General features: G+C 43.7%; 1 protein-coding gene across 1 annotated transcript in view; it reads right to left on the reverse strand.

The window, feature by feature from the left end:
• LOC115116293 (WD repeat-containing protein 7) overlaps positions 1-21,982 on the reverse strand; it is a 261,967-nt gene that overhangs the window by 129,910 nt on the left and 110,075 nt on the right. The window contains exons 19-20 of the mRNA XM_065017127.1: positions 7,586-7,675; positions 1,236-1,354 (exon numbers count right to left, since the gene is read on the reverse strand). Of these exons, the coding sequence (XP_064873199.1) occupies positions 1,236-1,354; positions 7,586-7,675 (209 nt within the window). The remainder of the gene's footprint in view (positions 1-1,235; positions 1,355-7,585; positions 7,676-21,982) is intronic.

Here is a 21,982-nt window from a genome sequence, read left to right on the forward strand (position 1 = left end):
TAACCCCTCACACAGCTCCACTAACCCTAACCCCTCACACAGCTCCCCTAACCCTAACCCCTCACACAGCTCCCTAACCCTAACCCCTCACACAGCTCCCCTAACCCTAACCCCTCACACAGCTCCCTAACCCCTCACACAGCTCCACTAACCCCTTACACAGCTCCCCTAACCCCTCACACAGCTCCCCTAACCCCTCACAGCTCCCCTAACCCCTCACACAGCTCCACTAACCCTAACCCCTCACACAGCTCCACCAACCCTAACCCCTCACACAGCTCCACCAACCCTAACCCCTCACACAGCTCCACCAACCCTAACCCTAAGCTCCCCCTCACACAGCTCCCCCCTAACCCTAACCCCTCACACAGCTCCCTAACCCCTCACACAGCTCCACTAACCCCTCACACAGCTCCCTAACCCCTCACACAGCTCCCCTAACCCCTCACACAGCTCCCCTAACCCCTCACACAGCTCCCCTAACCCCTCACACAGCTCCACTAACCCCTTATACAGCTCCCCTAACCCTAACCCCTCACACAGCTCCACTAACCCCTCACACAGCTCCCTAACCCTAAACCCTCACACAGCTCCACTAACCCCTTACACAGCTCCCCTAACCCCTCACACAGCTCCCCTAACCCCTCACACAGCTCCACTAACCCTAACCCCTCACACAGCTCCACTAACCCTAACCCCTCACACAGCTCCACTAACCCTAACCCCTCACACAGCTCCACTAACCCTAACCCCTCACACAGCTCCACCAACCCCTCACACAGCACCCCTAACCCTAACCCCTCACACAGCACCCCCTAACCCTAACCCCTCACACAGCTCCACTAACCCTAACCCCTCACACAGCTCCACCAACCCCTCACACAGCACCCTAACCCTAACCCCTCACACAGCACCCCTAACCCCTCACACAGCACCCTAACCCTAACCCCTCTAACACAGCTCCACCAACCCTAACCCCTCACACAGCTCCACCTCCAATAACCCCTCACACAGCTCCCATAACCCCTCACACAGCACCCCTAACCCCTCACACAGCACCCCTAACCCCTCACACAGCTCCCCTAACCCCTCACACAGCTCCCCTAACCCCTCACACAGCTCCCCTAACCCCTCACACAGCTCCCCTAATCCTGGCCTGGCCCTGTTACTCTGTGCACCAGAGAGTTTACGTTGACATGTTTGAATAGATTTGGACTATCTGTCCAGTGTATTACCTCCAGACAGCGGTCCTGCCAGCGGCGCGCCAACATCTCCAGAAGAGGTGGTCTGAACTTGTCCAGGCCCAGCAGGTCAGGTAGCATCACACAGTGCATAGCAGCCAGCTGGCTCCAACCTGCAGGGGTTAAAAACAGCAGCCGCAAGGTCACACAGGGAGACACAGTAACCTGGTGGGGGGGGTTATAACAGTAGTCACAGGGAGACACAGTAACCTGGTGGTGGGGGGATTATAACAGCAGTCACAGGGTAACACAGTGACCAGGGGGAGGGGGTTATAACAGTAGTCACATGGTAACACAGTGACCAAGGGGGGAGGTTATAACAGTAGTCACATGGTAACACAGTGACCAAGGGGGTTATAACAGTAGTCACATGGTAACACAGTGACCAAGGGGGGGGGGGGGGTTATAACAGCAGTCACATGGTAACACAGTGACCAAGGGGGGGTTATAACAGCAGTCACATGGTAACACAGTGACCAAGGGGGTTATAACAGCAGTCACATGGTAACACAGTGACCAGGGGGGGGTTATAACAGCAGTCACATGGTAACACAGTGACCAGGGGGTTATAACAGCAGTCACATGGTAACACAGTGACCAGGGGGTTATAACAGCAGTCACATGGTAACACAGTGACCAAGGGGTGGAGGGGGTTATAACAGTAGTCACATGGTAACACAGTGACCAAGGGGGGAGGTTATAACAGTAGTCACATGGTAACACAGTGACCAAGGGGGGGTTATAACAGTAGTCACATGGTAACACAGTGACCAAGGGGGGTTATAACAGCAGTCACATGGTAACACAGTGACCAAGGGGGTTATAACAGCAGTCACATGGTAACACAGTGACCAAGGGGGTTATAACAGCAGTCACATGGTAACACAGTGACCAAGGGGGGGTTATAACAGCAGTCACATGGTAACACAGTGACCAGGGGGGGGTTATAACAGCAGTCACATGGTAACACAGTGACCAAGGGGGGTTTATAACAGTAGTCACATCAGCTCATTAAAGACAGTGACCAAGGGAGGGGTTATATCATCAGCTCATTAAAGACAGTGACCAAGGGAGGGGTTATATCATCAGCTCATTAAAGACAGTGACCAAGGGAGGGGTTATATCATCAGCTCATTAAAGACAGTGACCAAGGGAGGGGTTATATCATCAGCTCATTAAAGACAGTGACCAAGGGAGGGGTAATATCATCAGCTCATTAAAGACAGTGACCAAGGGAGGGGTTATATCATCAGCTCATTAAAGACAGTGACCAAGGGAGGGGTTATATCATCAGCTCATTAAAGACAGTGACCAAGGGAGGGGTTATATCATCAGCTCATTAAAGACAGTGACCAAGGGAGGGGTTATATCATCAGCTCATTAAAGACAGTGACCAAGGGAGGGGTTATATCATCAGCTCATTAAAGACAGTGACCAAGGGAGGGGTTATATCATCAGTCTCATTAAAGACAGTGACCAAGGGAGGGGTTATATCATCAGTCTCATGGTAACACAGTGACCAAGGGGGGTTATAACAGCAGTCACAGTCACATGGTAACACAGTGACCAGGGGGGGTTATAACAGCAGTCACATGGTAACACAGTGACCAAGGGAGGGGTTATAACAGCAGTCACATGGTAACACAGTGACCATTAAAGGGAGGGAGGGGTTATAACAGCAGTCACATGGTAACACAGTGACCAAGGGAGGGGTTATAACAGCAGTCACATGGTAACACAGTGACCAAGGGGGGGGTTATAACAGCAGTCACATGGTAACACAGTGACCAATCACATCAGCTCATTAAAGACAGTGACCAAGGGAGGGGTTATAACAGCAGTCACATGGTAACACAGTGACCAGGGGGGGGGGGGGGGGTTATAACAGCAGTCACATGGTAACACAGTGACCAATCACATCAGCTCATTAAAGAATAACATACTAATATTTGTAAGATCCTACAACCTTCAGACAGACATGAACAAACATCAAGGAGCTTGTGGACAATTTGAAAAACTTTGAAATGTTATCAAAATAACATGTGAATGGGGAAGAGAGTATTTAATATCGAACAGGGGTATGCATCCTATTCACATATATCGTTCCAATATATGGGTCGGGGGTTAAATCTTGCCGATTTGGAGATGCACGGCATACACAATGTATTTGTATATGAACATCGTATGGTACTATCCAACGCTGCCCCATTCAATAAGTACTTACCTTCATTTGACTTTGGTTCTGGTATGTATAACGCTAATAAAAGTGTTTACACTGCCTCCACAAAGTACTGAGAGTCCACATTCGGTTGTGTTACAGCCTGGATTTAAAATGGATGTGTTTCTCTCTCACCTTGCTACACACAATACCCCCCTTTATAATGACAAAAATGAAAACATAGTCTAGAAATGTTTGCAAATGTATTTGAAAATGAAATACAGAAATCTAATTTACGTATTTCACACCCCTATGCTGTGACATATTCAGCTCAGGTGCCTCTAATAGCAGGTGCCCCTAATATCAGGTGCCCCTAATATCAGGTGCCCCTAATAGCAGGTGCCCCTAATAGCAGGTGCCCCTAATAGCAGGTGCCTCTAATAGCAGGTGCCTCTAATAGCAGGTGCCTCTAATAGCAGGTGCCCCTAATAGCAGGTGCATCTAATAGCAGGTGCCTCTAATAGCAGGTGCCTCTAATATCAGGTGCCTCTAATATCAGGTGCCTCTAATATCAGGTGCCTCTAATATCAAGGTGCATTTAATATCAGGTGCATTTAATAGCAGGGTGCATTTAATATCAGGTGCATTTAATATCAGGGTGCATTTAATATCAGGGTGCATTTAATATCAGGGTGCATTTAATATCAGGTGCATCTAATATCAGGTGCATTTAATATCAGGTGCATTTAATATCAGGGTGCATTTAATATCAAGGTGCATTTAATATCAGGTGCATTTAATAGCAGGTGCCTCTAATAGCAGGTGCTTCTAATAGCAGGTGCTTCTAATAGCAGGTGCCTCTAATAGCAGGTGCCTCTAATATCAGGTGCCTCTAATATCAGGTGCCTCTAATATCAGGTGCCTCTAATATCAGGTGCATTTAATATCAGGTGCATTTAATATCAAGGTGCATCTAATATCAGGTGCATTTAATATCAGGTGCATTTAATATCAGGTGCATCTAATATCAGGTGCATTTAATATCAAGGTGCATCTAATATCAGGTGCATCTAATAGCAGGTGCATTTAATAGCAGGTGCCTCTAATAGCAGGTGCCTCTAATATCAGGTGCCTCTAATATCAGGTGCATTTAATATCAGGTGCATTTAATATCAAGGTGCATTTAATATCAAGGTGCATTTAATATCAGGTGCATTTAATATCAGGTGCATTTAATATCAGGCATTTAATATCAGGTGCATTTAATATCAAGGTGCATTTAATATCAAGGTGCATTTAATATCAGGTGCATTTAATATCAAGGTGCATTTAATATCAGGTGCATTTAATATCAGGTGCATTTAATATCAGGTGCATTTAATATCAAGGTGCATTTAATATCAGGTGCATTTAATATCAGGTGCATTCTAATAAGGTGCATTTAATATCAGGTGCATTTAATATCAGGTGCATTTAATATCAAGGTGCATTTAATATCAAGGTGCATTTAATATCAAGGTGCATTTAATATCAGGTGCATTTAATATCAGGTGCATTTAATATCAAGGTGCATTTAATATCAAGGTGCATTTAATATCAAGGTGCATTTAATATCAAGGTGCATTTAATATCAAGGTGCATTTAATATCAAGGTGCATTTAATATCAGGTGCCATTCTAATATCAGGTGCATTTAATATCAGGTGCATTTAATATCAGGTGCATTTAATATCAGGTGCATTTAATATCAGGTGCATTTAATATCAGGTGCATTTAATATCAAGGTGCATTTAATATCAAGGTGCATTTAATATCAGGTGCATTTAATATCAAGGTGCATTTAATATCAGGTGCATTTAATATCAGGTGCATTTAATATCAGGTGCATTTAATATCAAGGTGCATTTAATATCAGGTGCATTTAATATCAGGTGCATTTAATATCAGGTGCATTTAATATCAGGTGCATTTAATATCAGGTGCATTTAATATCAAGGTGCATTTAATATCAGGTGCATTTAATATCAAGGTGCCTCTAATATCAGGTGCATCTAATATCAGGTGCCTCTAATATCAGGTGCCTCTAATATCAGGTGCCTCTAATATCAGGTGCATTTAATATCAGGTGCATTTAATATCAGGTGCATTTAATATCAGGTGCATTTAATATCAGGTGCATTTAATATCAAGGTGCATTTAATATCAAGGTGCATTTAATATCAGGTGCATTTAATATCAGGTGCATTTAATATCAGGTGCATTTAATATCAAGGTGCATTTAATATCAGGTGCATTTAATATCAAGGTGCATTTAATATCAAGGTGCATTTAATATCAAGGTGCATTTAATATCAGGTGCATTTAATATCAGGTGCATTTAATATCAGGTGCATTTAATATCAGGTGCATTTAATATCAAGGTGCATTTAATATCAGGTGCATTTAATATCAGGTGCATTTAATATCAAGGTGCATTTAATATCAAGGTGCATTTAATATCAAGGTGCATTTAATATCAGGTGCATTTAATATCAGGTGCATTTAATATCAAGGTGCATTTAATATCAGGTGCATTTAATATCAGGTGCATTTAATATCAGGTGCATTTAATATCAGGTGCATTTAATATCAGGTCATTTAATATCAGGTGCATTTAATATCAAGGTGCATTTAATATCAGGTGCATTTAATATCAAGGTGCATTTAATATCAAGGTGCATTTAATATCAGGTGCCTCTAATATCAGGTGCATTTAATATCAGGTGCATTTAATATCAGGTGCATTTAATATCAAGGTGCATCTAATATCAGGTGCATTTAATATCAGGTGCATTTAATATCAAGGTGCATTTAATATCAAGGTGCATTTAATATCAGGTGCCTCTAATATCAGGTGCATTTAATATCAGGTGCATTTAATATCAGGTGCATTTAATATCAGGTGCCTTTAATATCAGGTGCATTTAATATCAGGTGCCTCTAATATCAGGTGCCTCTAATATCAGGTGCCTCTAATATCAGGTGCCTCTAATATCAGGTGCCTCTAATATCAGGTGCATTTAATATCAAGGTGCATTTAATATCAAGGTGCTGATACAAATCGAAAAAAAACATGTTTTCATTGTCATTATGGGGTCAAAATAATTTCAAATAAATCCATTTGAATTCAGATAACATGTGGAACAAGGGGTATGAACACTTTCTGAAGGCATCTATGTCACTATCTTTGTAAAATTAGTCATTTATTATTTCATTAAATCAAAGGCTTCGAAAAAAATAATTACAACACTGATTTTTTTTTTTTTAAACTGCAACAAACAATTGTTTAATCATTTGCCAATATATATAATATATATAATATATATAATATATATAATATAGCATCTGGATCTGCCTTTTGTTAAAGAATAAAAGGCCACTCAGGAGATTTACACAACTATCTGTTGCACTGCAAATATCAGTCAACATATTTACATTCGACAGAGAAAATGTTATCGATCCTTTTTTTAAATGTTATTTATCCTGAAAGTGTACGTTTCTATGAATCTATTGAATTAACTTGAAAATCTATGTTCTCTTGTGATTAAAGGAGAAAACGAAAACCACATTTTAGTTTTCCTATTTAAAAAAAAATTAAAAATCCACCTGGAAAAAAATGCTCATTGAATTCAGCTGAAAAATACAACTTGAAATTCAGCACTGCTTAAAAAGAGAGAGAAAAAGCCAAGTGGGTCCCTGTGATTCAGCTGGACGTGTTGATGTTGGTTGTGTTTTCTGGTAGTCTCCCAGGCGGAACGAGCATGCACACACACAGTACGTACACACACACAGTACACACACACAGTGACATCTGGAACCACATTCACAAAGCATCCAGTTGCCTTATTCATTAGGATTTTATTTTAAAAAGCAGCAAAACAACGCAGATGCTTTGTGAATATAGGTCCTGTATAGGAAAGACTGACAAGACTTGGACAATCACCAGGACAAAAAGACACAGACCAGAAGAGACAGACTGAACAACACACGACCGAGATGGGGCACTATTTGGACCAAGGGGAATATGAGCGCATGGCAGATGGGGGGGGAGAGAGAGAAACAGAGAGAATTGAAATTGAGAGAGAAAGAAAGATGAAGATAGAGAGAGTATATAGTTAGAGGGCAATGTTGTCAGGGGTTGGTTGTACCTTCGTTGACTGAGGGACAATGGAAAGCAGCTGGACCTGGGGGAAAAGCCCCAATGCCAGGACTGGTAGGACTGGTAGTAGCAGCAGCGGCTTGCAGAGGAAATGAAAGATCAGGTCAAGAGGGAAAATAAGAAAAAGAAAAAAACAGGGACTCCACAGTTTTCAGGAGAACAGCAGTTAGTAACAGAGAGATGAAGCAAACAGAGAACCACAGAGTTTGGTTCGGGCGTTAAAGACTTCAGAAGATTTTCTAGCAAAATTGACGTAAATATCAACAGTTGCAGTGATTTCATTTTAGTTTTAAAATGTGAAATGTTTTTTAAATTTTTTAAATCAAATTAATTACAGAGCTAGGTTTGAGCATTTGAAACCTTTTTAAATTGACTTCAGCCCAAACATGTAATTATTGATGGTCATGAATCATCTAAATGTTGCGCTTTATAAAACAAATATTTTATTTTAAACAAAACATAATACATTACTTTTTGTGACAAAAACAAGTATACACAGTACCAGTCAAATATTTTGGACACATCTACTCATTCAAGGGTTTTTCTTGATATTTTCTACATTGTAGAATAATAGTGAAGACATCAAAACTACGAATTAACACACATGGAGTCATGTAGTAACCAAAAAAAGTGTTAAACCAATCAAAATATTTGTTTCAAAGTAGCCACCCTTTGCCTTGATGACAGCTTCGCACACTCTTGGCAGTCTCTCAACCAGCTTCACCTGGAATGCTTTTCCAACAGTCTTGAAAGAGTTCCAACATACGCTGAGTACTTGTTGGCTGCTTTTCCTTCACTCTGCGGTCCAACTCATTCCAAACCATCTCAATTGGGTTGAGGTCGGGTGATTGTGGAGGCCAGGTCATCTGATGCAGCACTCCATCACTCCCCTTCTTTGTCAAATAGCCCTTACACAGCTTGGAAGTGTGTTTTGGGTTATTGTCACGTTGAAAAATGAATTAATTCCCATCTGGTCTGGGCTTAGTGGGACTGGCATATTGCTGCAGAATGCTGTGGTAGCCATGCTGGTTAAGTGTGCCTTGAATTCTATAATAAATCACTGACAGTGTCACCAGCAAAGCACCCCTACACCACCTCCTCCATGCTTCACAGTGGGAACCACACATGCAGAGAACATCCATTCACCTACTCTATGTCTCACAAAGACATCACACCTCCTCCTCCTCCATGCTTCACAGTGGGAACCACACATGCAGAGAACATCCATTCAACTACTCTATGTCTCACAAAGACATCACACCTCCTCCTCCTCCATGCTTCACAGTGGGAACCACACATGCAGAGAACATCCATTCAACTACTCTATGTCTCACAAAGACATCACACCTCCTCCTCCTCCATGCTTCACAGTGGGAACCACACATGCAGAGACCATCCATTCACCTACTCTATGTCTCACAAAGACATCACACCTCCTCCTCCTCCATGCTTCACAGTGGGAACCACACATGCAGAGATCATCCATTCACTTACTCTATGTCTCACAAAGGAACGGCGGTTGGAACCAAAAATCTCAAATTTGGACTCATCAGACCAAAGGACCAATTTCCACCGGTCTAATGTCCATTGCTCGTGTTTCTTGGCCCAAGCAAGTGTCTTCTTATTGGTGTCCTTTAGTAGTGGTTTCTTTGTAGCAATTCGACCATGAAGGCTTGATTCACACGGTTTCCTCTGCACAGTTGATGTTGAGATGTATCTGTTACTTGAACTCCGTGAAGCATTTATTTGGGCTGCAATTTCTGGGGCTGGTAACTCTAATGAACTTATCCTCTGCAGCAGAAATAACTCTGAGTCTTCCATTCCTGTGGAGGTCCTCATGAGAGACAGTTTCATTATAGCGCTTGATGGTATTTGCGACTGCACTTGAAGAAACTTTCAAAGTTCTCATTGAAATGCATTCCAGGTGACTACGTTATGAAGCTGGTTGAGATAATTCAAAGAGGGTGCAAAGCTGACATCAAGGCAAAGGGTGGCTACATTGAATAATTTTGATTTGTTTCAACACTTTTTTAGTTACTACATGATTCCATATGTGTTATTCATGGTTTTACTGTCTTCACTATTATTCTACAATGTAGAAAATAGTAAATACAAAGAAAAACCCTTGAATGAGTAGGTGTGTCCAAACTTTTAACTGGTACTGTATGTGTTGTAACGTTTTAAATCCCCAGATTGAGAGACCAGAGAAACAATAAAGTACATCAGATGAGAAACAGAACAGAAGTTTCCAAAAGACATGTGTATTGGTCAGACACACGTCATATATACACACACACACATCATATATATACACACACACACACACACACACACACATATATATATATATATACAAGATGGGAGAGTTCAGTGGGGAAAAAAATGTGTTTTGTTTTCAAACCGGCGAGTTAGGAGGAGGAGGATGGGTTTGGGCTATTTTATGTCAACTAGGAGGATGGGTTTGGGCTATTTTATGTCAACTAGGAGGATGGGTTTGGGCTATTTTATGTCAACTAGGAGGATGGGTTTGGGCTATGTTATGTCAACTAGGAGGATGAGTTTGGGTTATGTTATGTCAACTAGGGGGATGGGTTTGGGCTATGTTATGTCAACTAGGGGGATGGGTTTGGGCTATGTTATGTCAACTAGGGGGATGGGTTTGGGCTATGTTATGTCAACTAGGAGGATGAGTTTGGGTTATGTTATGTCAACTAGGGGGATGGGTTTGGGCTATGTTATGTCAACTAGGGGGATGGGTTTGGGCTATGTTATGTCAACTAGGGGGATGGGTTTGGGCTATGTTATGTCAACTAGGAAGATGGGTTTGGGCTATGTTATGTCAACTAGGAAGATGGGTTTGGGCTATGTTATGTCAACTAGGAAGATGGGTTTGGGCTATGTTATGTCAACTAGGAAGATGGGTTTGGGCTATGTTATGTCAACTAGGAAGATGGGTTTGGGTCATGTTATGTCAACTAGGAAGATGGGTTTGGGTCATGTTATGTCAACTAGGAAGATGGGTTTGGGTCATGTTATGTCAACTAGGAGGATGGGTTTGGGCTATGTTATGTTATGTCAACTAGGAGGATGGGTTTGGGCTATGTTATGTCAACTAGGAGGATGGTTTGGGCTATGTTATGTCAACTAGGAGGATGGGTTTGGGTCATGTTATGTCAACTAGGAGGATGGGTTTGGGCTATGTTATGTTAACTAGGAGGATGGGTTTGGGCTATGTTATGTTATGTCAACTAGGAGGATGGGTTTGGGCTATGTTATGTCAACTAGGGAGATGGGTTTGGGCTATGTTATGTTATGTCAACTAGGGGGATGGGTTTGGGCTATGTTATGTTATGTCAACTAGGGAGATGGGTTTGGGCTATGTTATGTCAACTAGGAGGATGGGTTTGGGCTATGTTATGTCAACTAGGAGGATGGGTTTGGGTTATGTTATGTCAACTAGGAGGATGGGTTTGGGTTATGTTATGTCAACTAGGAGGATGGGTTTGGGCTATGTTATGTCAACTAGGGAGATGGGTTTGGGCTATGTTATGTTATGTCAACTAGGAAGATGGGTTTGGGCTATGTTATGTCAACTAGGAGGATGGGTTTGGGTTATGTTATGTTATGTCAACTAGGAGGATGTTTTGGGCTATTTTATGTCAACTAGGAGGATGGGTTTGGGCTATTTTATGTCAACTAGGAGGATGGGTTTGGGCTATGTTATGTCAACTAGGAGGATGGGTTTGGGCTATGTTATGTCAACTAGGAGGATGAGTTTGGGTTATGTTATGTCAACTAGGGGGATGGGTTTGGGCTATGTTATGTCAACTAGGGGGATGGGTTTGGGCTATGTTATGTCAACTAGGGGGATGGGTTTGGGCTATGTTATGTCAACTAGGAAGATGGGTTTGGGCTATGTTATGTCAACTAGGAAGATGGGTTTGGGCTATGTTATGTCAACTAGGAAGATGGGTTTGGGCTATGTTATGTCAACTAGGAAGATGGGTTTGGGCTATGTTATGTCAACTAGGAAGATGGGTTTGGGCTATGTTATGTTATGTCAACTAGGAGGATGGGTTTGGGCTATGTTATGTTATGTCAACTAGGAGGATGGTTTGGGCTATGTTATGTCAACTAGGAGGATGGGTTTGGGTCATGTTATGTCAACTAGGAGGATGGGTTTGGGCTATGTTATGTCAACTAGGAGGATGGGTTTGGGCTATGTTATGTTATGTCAACTAGGAGGATGGGTTTGGGCTATGTTATGTTATGTCAACTAGGGAGATGGGTTTGGGCTATGTTATGTTATGTCAACTAGGGAGATGGGTTTGGGCTATGTTATGTTATGTCAACTAGGGAGATGGGTTTGGGCTATGTTATGTTATGTCAACTAGGGAGATGGGTTTGGGCTATGTTATGTCAACTAGGAGGATGGGTTTGGGTTATGTTATGTCAACTAGGAGGATGGGTTTGGGTTATGTTATGTCAACTAGGAGGATGGGTTTGGGCTATGTTATGTCAACTAGGGAGATGGGTTTGGGCTATGTTATGTTATGTCAACTAGGAAGATGGGTTTGGGCTATGTTATGTCAACTAGGAGGATGGGTTTGGGTTATGTTATGTCAACTAGGAGGAGATGTTATGTCAACTAGGAGGATGGGTTTGGGCTATGTTATGTCAACTAGGAGGATGGGTTTGGGTTATGTTATGTTATGTCAACTAGGAGGATGGGTTTGGGCTATGTTATGTCAACTAGGAAGATGGGTTTGGGCTATGTTATGTTATGTCAACTAGGAAGATGGGTTTGGGCTATGTTATGTTATGTCAACTAGGGAGATGGGTTTGGGCTATGTTATGTTATGTCAACTAGGGAGATGGGTATGGGCTATGTTATGTTATGTCAACTAGGAGGATGGGTTTGGGTTATGTTATGTTATGTCAACTAGGGGGATGGGTTTGGGCTATGTTATGTTATGTCAACTAGGGAGATGGGTTTGGGCTATGTTATGTTATGTCAACTAGGGAGATGGGTTTGGGCTATGTTATGTTATGTCAACTAGGAGGATGGGTTTGGGTTATGTTATGTCAACTAGGAGGATGGGTTTGGGTTATGTTATGTCAACTAGGAGGATGGGTTTGGGCTATGTTATGTCAACTAGGAGGATGGGTTTGGGCTATGTTATGTTATGTCAACTAGGAGGATGGGTTTGGGCTATGTTATGTTATGTCAACTAGGGAGATGGGTTTGGGCTATGTTATGTCAACTAGGAGGATGGGTTTGGGTTATATTATGTTATGTCAACTAGGAGGATGGGTTTGGGCTATGTTATGTTATGTCAACTAGGAGGATGGGTTTGGGCTATGTTATGTTATGTCAACTAGGAGGATGGGTTTGGGCTATGTTATGTCAACTAGGAGGATGGGTTTGGGCAGAGAGGCAGAGAGAAAGCTCAAGCCATGCAAACAGTGAATGACACCAGGAGGAGAGGAGAGGGAAAGGAGGAGAGGGAGAGAACGAGGAGAGGGAGAGAACGAGGAGAGGGAGAGAACGAGGAGAGGGAGAGGCAGAGGCGAGGGAGAGGAGGAGGAGGAGGAGGAGGAGGAGGAGAGGGAGAGGAGGAGAGGGAGAAGAGAGGAGAGGCAAGGGAGAGAAGGAGGAGAGGCTGGCAGACTGATAGCAGGTTATCGGTGTCAGAGCAGTGTCTGTGTCCCTGGCTTTTCATGATGGAGTCAAACACACAATAATGCAATAAATGTATATATGGATGAATGTAACTAAACTTATAAAGGCATATTGAATGTTATTTTTGTTGTTGTTGCCGTGCGCGAATAAAGCCGTTTCAGAATAGAAACCCATGAAGCAGTAGAAGTCTTCCTCCGACTGCCGTTCCCATAATAAAAAGACGAGAGACGTGATCGTGGATTCTCTCCCCCCCCCTCGCTCCCCCTCTCCCTCCAAGCCCTTCATGTTCCTTAATGGCTGTGTGACAGCCTGAGAAAGCATTAGTTCCTCCAAATCCCTCTCTTTTAACAAGTTGCTACAACGGCTCACCATGCTGTTCAAAACACTTACAAATTGTTCCAAATTGCACGCTATTCCCTTTATAGGGCACACTACTTTCGTATCTATTAGTTCTATTTATAAGGAATCGGGGACCATTTGGAACGGAGCCTAGGCCTTTATCTTGGCACCAGACTTAAAAGAACGACTCCATTATAAGAACACTTAATGATACAACCGTGGAACAGTTTTCACGAAACGCATTCAGATCAATAGAACAGGAAACGAGAGAAGAAGAAAAACCCTCTCCACGCTTTGGAGTAACTTTCGTTATCTCCTCAAAACCAAAATAAAAACCAGAATCAATAGCCACTATATACAGTGGGTATCATTATCTCTTCACATTATGTGGTGTTACAAAGCGGGATTGAAATAGATTTAATTGTGATTTTTTTTGTGTGTCATTGATCTATACAAAATACTAGATAATGTCAAAGTAAAGAAACATTTGTTTTATATATATATATATTTTTACAAATGACTAGCAATTAAATAACTTAAATAATCGGTGCATGAATATTCACGCCCTTTGTTAAGGCAAGCTGAAATTAGTTCAGGAGTCAAATTTGGCTGAACAAAAAAAACTTAACTTAAATGAACTTACTCTGTGTGAAATGATAAGGGTTGACTACTTCTTCCTCTGTCCCCCATACATACATCTGTAAGGTCCCTCAGTCTAGTAGTGAATGACTACTCCTTCCTGTCCCCCATACATACATCTGTAAGGTCCCTCAGTCTAGTAGTGAATGACTACTCCTTCCTGTCCCCCCTACATACATCTGTAAGGTCCCTCAGTCTAGTAGTGAATGACTACTCCTTCCTGTCCCCCATACATACAATATCTGTAAGGTCCCTCAGTCTAGTAGTGAATGACTACTCCTTCCTGTCCCCCATACATACAGCATCTGTAAGGTCCCTCAGTCTAGTAGTGAATGACTACTCCTTCCTGTCCCCCATACATACAGCATCTGTAAGGTCCCTCAGTCTAGTAGTGAATGACTACTCCTTCCTGTCCCCCCTACATACAACATCTGTAAGGTCCCTCAGTCTAGTAGTGAATGACCACTCCTTCCTGTCCCCCCTACATACAACATCTGTAAGGTCCCTCAGTCTAGTAATGAATGACCACTCCTTCCTGTCCCCCATACATACATCTGTAAGGTCCCTCAGTCTAGTAGTGAATGACTACTCCTTCCTGTCCCCCATACATACAGCATCTGTAAGGTCCCTCAGTCTAGTAGTGAATGACTACTCCTTCCTGTCCCCCCTACATACAACATCTGTAAGGTCCCTCAGTCTAGTAGTGAATGACTACTCCTTCCTGTCCCCCCTACATACAACATCTGTAAGGTCCCTCAGTCTAGTAGTGAATGACCACTCCTTCCTCTGTCCCCCATACATACAGCATCTGTAAGGTCCCTCAGTCTAGTAGTGAATGACTACTCCTTCCTGTCCCCCATACATACAACATCTGTAAGGTCCCTCAGTCTAGTAATGAATGACTAACCCCTTCCTCTGTCCCCCATACAGCATCTGTCAGGTCCCTCAGTCTAGTAGTGAATGACTACTCCTTCCTGTCCCCCCTACATACAGCATCTGTAAGGTCCCTCAGTCTAGTAGTGAATGACCACTCCTTCCTGTCCCCCATACATACATACAGTATCTGTAAGGTCCCTCAGTCTAGTAGTGAATGACCACTCCTTCCTCTGTCCCCCCTACATACAACAGCTGTAAGGTCCCTCAGTCTAGTAGTGAATGACTACTCCTTCCTGTCCCCCATACATACATACATCTGTAAGGTCCCTCAGTCTAGTAGTGAATGACTACTCCTTCCTGTCCCCCATACATACAACATCTGTAAGGTCCTTCTGAACTGAGCTGCAGGCCGGGAAGGAAACTGCTCAGGGATGTTACCATGACGCTATTGGTGATTTTAAAAACAGCTACAGAGTTCAGTTTGGCTGTGATGGGAGTAAACTGAGGATGGATCAAGAACATTGTCGTGACTCCACAATAATGACGTAAATGACAGATTGAAAAGAGGAATACAAATACGCAGAATACAAATATATAAAACATATTCCAAAAACAGGCACTAAAGTAATACTGCTAAAAAAAAACACAGCAAAGGAACACACTTTTTGGCCTAAACGCAAAACACCACATCACTGAGTAACTGCCTCCTTATTTTCAAGCATGGAGGCTACATCGTGGTATGGGTATGCTTGTCAATAGCAAAGACTGGGGAGTTTTTCCCAGGATAAAAACAAACAGGGTGGACCTAAGCACAGGGAAACCCCTAGAGGAAGACCTGCTTCCTTCTGCTTTACACCAGACACTGGGAGATGAAATCACCTTTCAGCACGACAATAACCTATAACAAGGCTAAATCTACATTATAGGTGCAGTTCAGCAGGACAATAACCTATAACAAGGCTAAATCTACATTATAGGTGCAGTTCAGCAGGACAATAACCTATAACAAGGCTAAATCTACATTATAGGTGCAGTTCAGCAGGACAATAACCTATAACAAGGCTAAATCTACATTATAGGTGCCGTTCAGATGCACAAGTACAGTGAAATACCTTTCTTGACAACTCAAAACCCAACAATGCAATAATCAATAATGTAATACTACAACAACAAAAAACACGAGAAATAAGAATATGAAATACACAATAAAGTTAGTAAGCAAGCATACTATATTCAGGAAACATTTAAAAAGTCAGATCCAATACCAGGTAGATATGTATAGGGCACAGGGATACTGGAGTAATGGAGGTAGATATGTATAGGGGACAGGGATAATGGAGTAATGGAGGTAGATATGTATAGGGGGAAGGGGACAGGGATACTGGAGTGATGGAGGTAGATATGTATAGAGGGAAGAGGACAGGGATACTGGAGTAAAGGAGGTAGATATGTATAGGGGGAAGGGGACAGGGATACTGGAGTGATGGAGGTAGATATGTATAGAGGACAGGGATACTGGAGTAATGGAGGTAGATATGTATAGGGGGAAGGGATACTGGAGGGATGGAGGTAGATATGTATAGAGGACAGGGATACTGGAGTGATGGAGGTAGATATGTATAGGGGGAAGGGATACTGGAGTAATGGAGGTAGATATGTATAGGGGGAAGGGGACAGGGATACTGGAGTAATGGAGGTAGATATGTATAGGGGACAGGGATACTGTAGTGATGGAGGTAGATATGTATAGGGGACAGGGATACTGGAGTGATGGAGGTAGATATGTATAGGGGGAAGGGGACAGGGATACTGGAGTGATGGAGGTAGATATGTATAGGGGGAAGGAGACAGGGATACTGGACTGATGGAGGTAGATATGTATAGAGGGAAGAGGACAGGGATACTGGAGTGATGGAGGTAGATATGTATAGAGGACAGGGATACTGGAGTAATGGAGGTAGATATGTATAGGGGGAAGGGGACAGGGATACTGGAGTGATGGAGGTAGATATGTATAGGGGACAGGGATACTGGAGTGATGGAGGTAGATATGTATAGGGGAAGGGGACAGGGATACTGGAGTAATGGAGGTAGATATGTATAGGGGAAGGGGACAGGGATACTGGAGTAATGGAGGTAGATATGTATAGGGGAAGGGGACAGGGATACTGGAGTAATGGAGGTAGATATGTATAGGGGAAGGGGACAGGGATACTGGAGTGATGGGAGGTAGATATGTATAGGGGAAGGGGACAGGGATACTGGAGTAATGGAGGTAGATATGTATAGGGGGAAGGGGACAGGGATACTGGAGTAATGGAGGTAGATATGTATAGGGGAAGGGGACAGGGATACTGGAGTGATGGAGGTAGATATGTATAGGGGACAGGGATACTGGAGTAATGGAGGTAGATATGTATAGAGGACAGGGATACTGGAGTGATGGAGGTAGATATGTATAGGGGGAAGGGGACAGGGATACTGTAGTGATGGAGGTATATATGTATAGGGGGAAGGGGATACTGGAGTGATGGAGGTAGATATGTATAGAGGACAGGGATAATGGAGTAATGGAGGTAGATATGTATAGGGGACAGGGATACTGGAGTGATGGAGCTAGATATGTATAGGGGAAGGGGACAGGGATACTGGAGTGATGGAGGTAGATATGTATAGGGGACAGGGATACTGGAGTGATGGAGCTAGATATGTATAGGGGAAGGGGACAGGGATACTGTAGTGATGGAGGTAGATATGTATAGGGGAAGGGGACAGGGATACTGGAGTGATGAGGTAGATATGTATAGAGGACAGGGATACTGGAGTGATGGAGGTAGATATGTATAGAGGACAGGGATACTGGAGGGATGGAGGTAGATATGTATAGGGGACAGGGATACTGGAGTGATGGAGGTAGATATGTATAGGGGACAGGGATACTGGAGGGATGTAGATAGATATGTATAGAGGACAGGGATACTGGAGGGATGGAGGTAGATATGTATAGGGGGAAGGGGACAGGGATACTGGAGTGATGGAGGTAGATATGTATAGAGGACAGGGATACTGGAGTGATGGAGGTAGATATGTATAGGGGACAGGGATACTGGAGTAATGGAGGTAGATATGTATAGAGGACAGGGATACTGGAGTGATGGAGGTAGATATGTATAGGGGGGGACAGGGATACTGGAGGATGGATAGATATGTATAGAGGGACAGGGATACTGGAGTGATGGAGGTAGATATGTATAGGGGGAAGGGATACTGGAGTGATGGAGGTAGATATGTATAGGAGACAGGGATACTGGAGTGATGGAGGTAGATATGTATAGGGGGAAGGGATACTGGAGTGATGGAGGTAGATATGTATAGGGGACAGGGATACTGGAGTGATGGAGGTAGATATGTATAGGGGAAGGGGACAGGGATACTGGAGTGATGGAGGTAGATATGTATAGGGGGAGGGGACAGGGATACTGTAGTGATGGAGGTAGATATGTATAGGGGGAAGGGATACTGGAGGGATGTAGGTAGATATGTATAGGGGAAGGGGACAGGGATACTGTAGTGATGGAGGTAGATATGTATAGGGGGAAGGGATACTGGAGTGATGGAGGTAGATATGTATAGGGGACAGGGATACTGGAGTGATGGAGGTAGATATGTATAGGGGGAAGGGATACTGGAGGGATGGAGGTAGATATGTATAGGGGGAAGGGATACTGGAGGGATGGAGGTAGATATGTATAGGGGGAAGGGATACTGTAATGATGGAGGTAGATATGTATAGGGGGAAGGGATACTGGAGGAATGGAGGTAGATATGTATAGGGGGAAGGGGACAGGGATACTGGAGGAATGGAGGTAGATATGTATAGGGGACAGGGATACTGTAGGAATGGAGGTAGATATGTATAGGGGACAGGGATACTGTAGTGATGGAGGTAGATATGTATAGGGGGAAGGGATACTGGAGGGATGGAGGTAGATATGTATAGGGGGAAGGGATACTGGAGGAATGGAGGTAGATATGTATAGGGGGAAGGGATACTGGAGGGATGGAGGTAGATATGTATGGGGGAAGGGATACTGGAGGGATGGAGGTAGATATGTATAGGGGGAAGGGATACTGGAGGGATGGAGGTAGATATGTATAGGGGGAAGGGATACTGGAGGGATGGAGGTAGATATGTATAGGGGGAAGGGATACTGGAGGAATGGAGGTAGATATGTATAGGGGGAAGGGATACTGGAGGGATGGAGGTAGATATGTATAGGAGACAGGGATACTGGAGGGATGGAGGTAGATATGTATAGGGGGAAGGGATACTGGAGGGATGGAGGTAGATATGTATGGGAGACAGGGATACTGGAGGGATGGAGGTAGATATGTATAGGGGAGGGACAGGGATACTGTAGTGATGGAGGTAGATATGTATAGGGGGAGGGGACAGGGATACTGTAGTGATGGAGGTAGATATGTATAGGGGGGAGGGGACAGGGATACTGTAGTGATGGAGGTAGATATGTATAGGGGGAGGGGACAGGGATACTGTAGTGATGGAGGTAGATATGTATAGGGGGAAGGGATACTGGAGGGATGGAGGTAGATATGTATAGGGGAAGGGGACAGGGATACTGTAGTGATGGAGGTAGATATGTATAGAGGACAGGGATACTGGAGTGATGGAGGTAGATATGTATAGAGGACAGGGATACTGGAGGGATGGAGGTAGATATGTATAGGGGGAAGGGGACAGGGATACTGGAGTGATGGAGCTAGATATGTATAGAGGACAGGGATACTGGAGTGATGGAGGTAGATATGTATAGGGGACAGGGATACTGGAGTAATGGAGGTAGATATGTATAGAGGACAGGGATACTGGAGTGATGGAGGTAGATATGTATAGGGGACAGGGATACTGGAGGGATGTAGATAGATATGTATAGAGGACAGGGATACTGGAGTGATGGAGGTAGATATGTATAAGGGACAATGATACTGGAGTGATGGAGGTAGATATGTATAGGAGACAGGGATACTGGAGTGATGGAGGTAGATATGTATAGGGGACAGGGATACTGGAGTAATGGAGGTAGATATGTATAGGGGACAGGGATACTGGAGTGATGGAGGTAGATATGTATAGGGGGAAGGGGACAGGGATACTGGAGTGATGGAGGTAGATATGTATAGGGGTAAGGGGACAGGGATACTGGGGTGATGGAGGTAGATATGTATAGGGGACAGGGATACTGGAGTGATGGAGGTAGATATGTATAAGGGACAGGGATACTGGAGTGATGGAGGTAGATATGTATAGGGGGAAGGGGACAGTGATACTGTAGTGATGGAGGTAGATATGTATAGGGGACAGGGATACTGTAGTGATGGAGGTAGATATGTATAGGGGACAGGGATACTGGAGTGATGAAGGTAGATATGTATAGGAGACAGGGATACTGGAGTGATGGAGGTAGATATGTATAGGAGACAGGGATACTGGAGTGATGGAGGTATATATGTATAGGGGACAGGGATACTGGAGTGATGGAGGTAGATATGTATAGGGGACAGGGATACTGGAGTGATGGAGGTAGATATGTATAGGGGGAAGGGATACTGGAGTGATGGAGGTAGATATGTATAGGGGACAGGGATACTGGAGTGATGGAGGTAGATATGTATAGGGGAAGGGGACAGGGATACTGGAGTGATGGAGGTAGATATGTATAGGGGGAAGGGGACAGGGATACTGGAGGAATGGAGGTAGATATGTATAGGGGGAAGGGGACAGGGATACTGGAGGAATGGAGGTAGATATGTATAGGGGACAGGGATACTGTAGTGATGGAGGTAGATATGTATAGGGGGAAGGGATACTGGAGGGATGGAGGTAGATATGTATAGGGGGAAGGGATACTGGAGGAATGGAGGTAGATATGTATAGGGGAAGGGATACTGGAGGGATGGAGGTAGATATGTATAGGGGGAAGGGATACTGGAGGGATGGAGGTAGATATGTATAGGGGGAAGGGATACTGGAGGAATGGAGGTAGATATGTATAGGGGGAAGGGATACTGGAGGGATGGAAGTAGATATGTATAGGGGGAAGGGATACTGGAGGGATGGAGGTAGATATGTATAGGGGAAGGGATACTGGAGGGATGGAGGTAGATATGTATAGGGGGAAGGGATACTGGAGGAATGGAGGTAGATATGTATAGGGGGAAGGGATACTGGAGGGATGGAGGTAGATATGTATAGGGGAAGGGATACTGTAGTGATGGAGGTAGATATGTATAGGGGAAGGGATACTGGAGGAATGGAGGTAGATATGTATAGGGGGAAGGGGACAGGGATACTGGAGGAATGGAGGTAGATATGTATAGGGGACAGGGATACTGTAGGAATGGAGGTAGATATGTATAGGGGACAGGGATACTGTAGTGATGGAGGTAGATATGTATAGGGGGAAGGGGAAGGGATACTGGAGGATGGAGGTAGATATGTATAGGGGGAAGGGATACTGGAGGAATGGAGGTAGATATGTATAGGGGGAAGGGATACTGGAGGGATGGAGGTAGATATGTATGGGGAAGGGATACTGGAGGGATGGAGGTGGATATGTATAGGGGGAAGGGATACTGGAGGGATGGAGGTAGATATGTATAGGGGGAAGGGATACTGGAGGGATGGAGGTAGATATGTATAGGGGGAAGGGATACTGGAGGAATGGAGGTAGATATGTATAGGGGAAGGGATACTGGAGGGATGGAGGTAGATATGTATAGGAGACAGGGATACTGGAGGGATGGAGGTAGATATGTATAGGGGGAAGG

Source organism: Oncorhynchus nerka, linkage group LG4, assembly GCF_034236695.1.
Source record: "Oncorhynchus nerka isolate Pitt River linkage group LG4, Oner_Uvic_2.0, whole genome shotgun sequence".
In the NCBI taxonomy this organism is placed as follows: Eukaryota; Metazoa; Chordata; class Actinopteri; order Salmoniformes; family Salmonidae; genus Oncorhynchus; species Oncorhynchus nerka.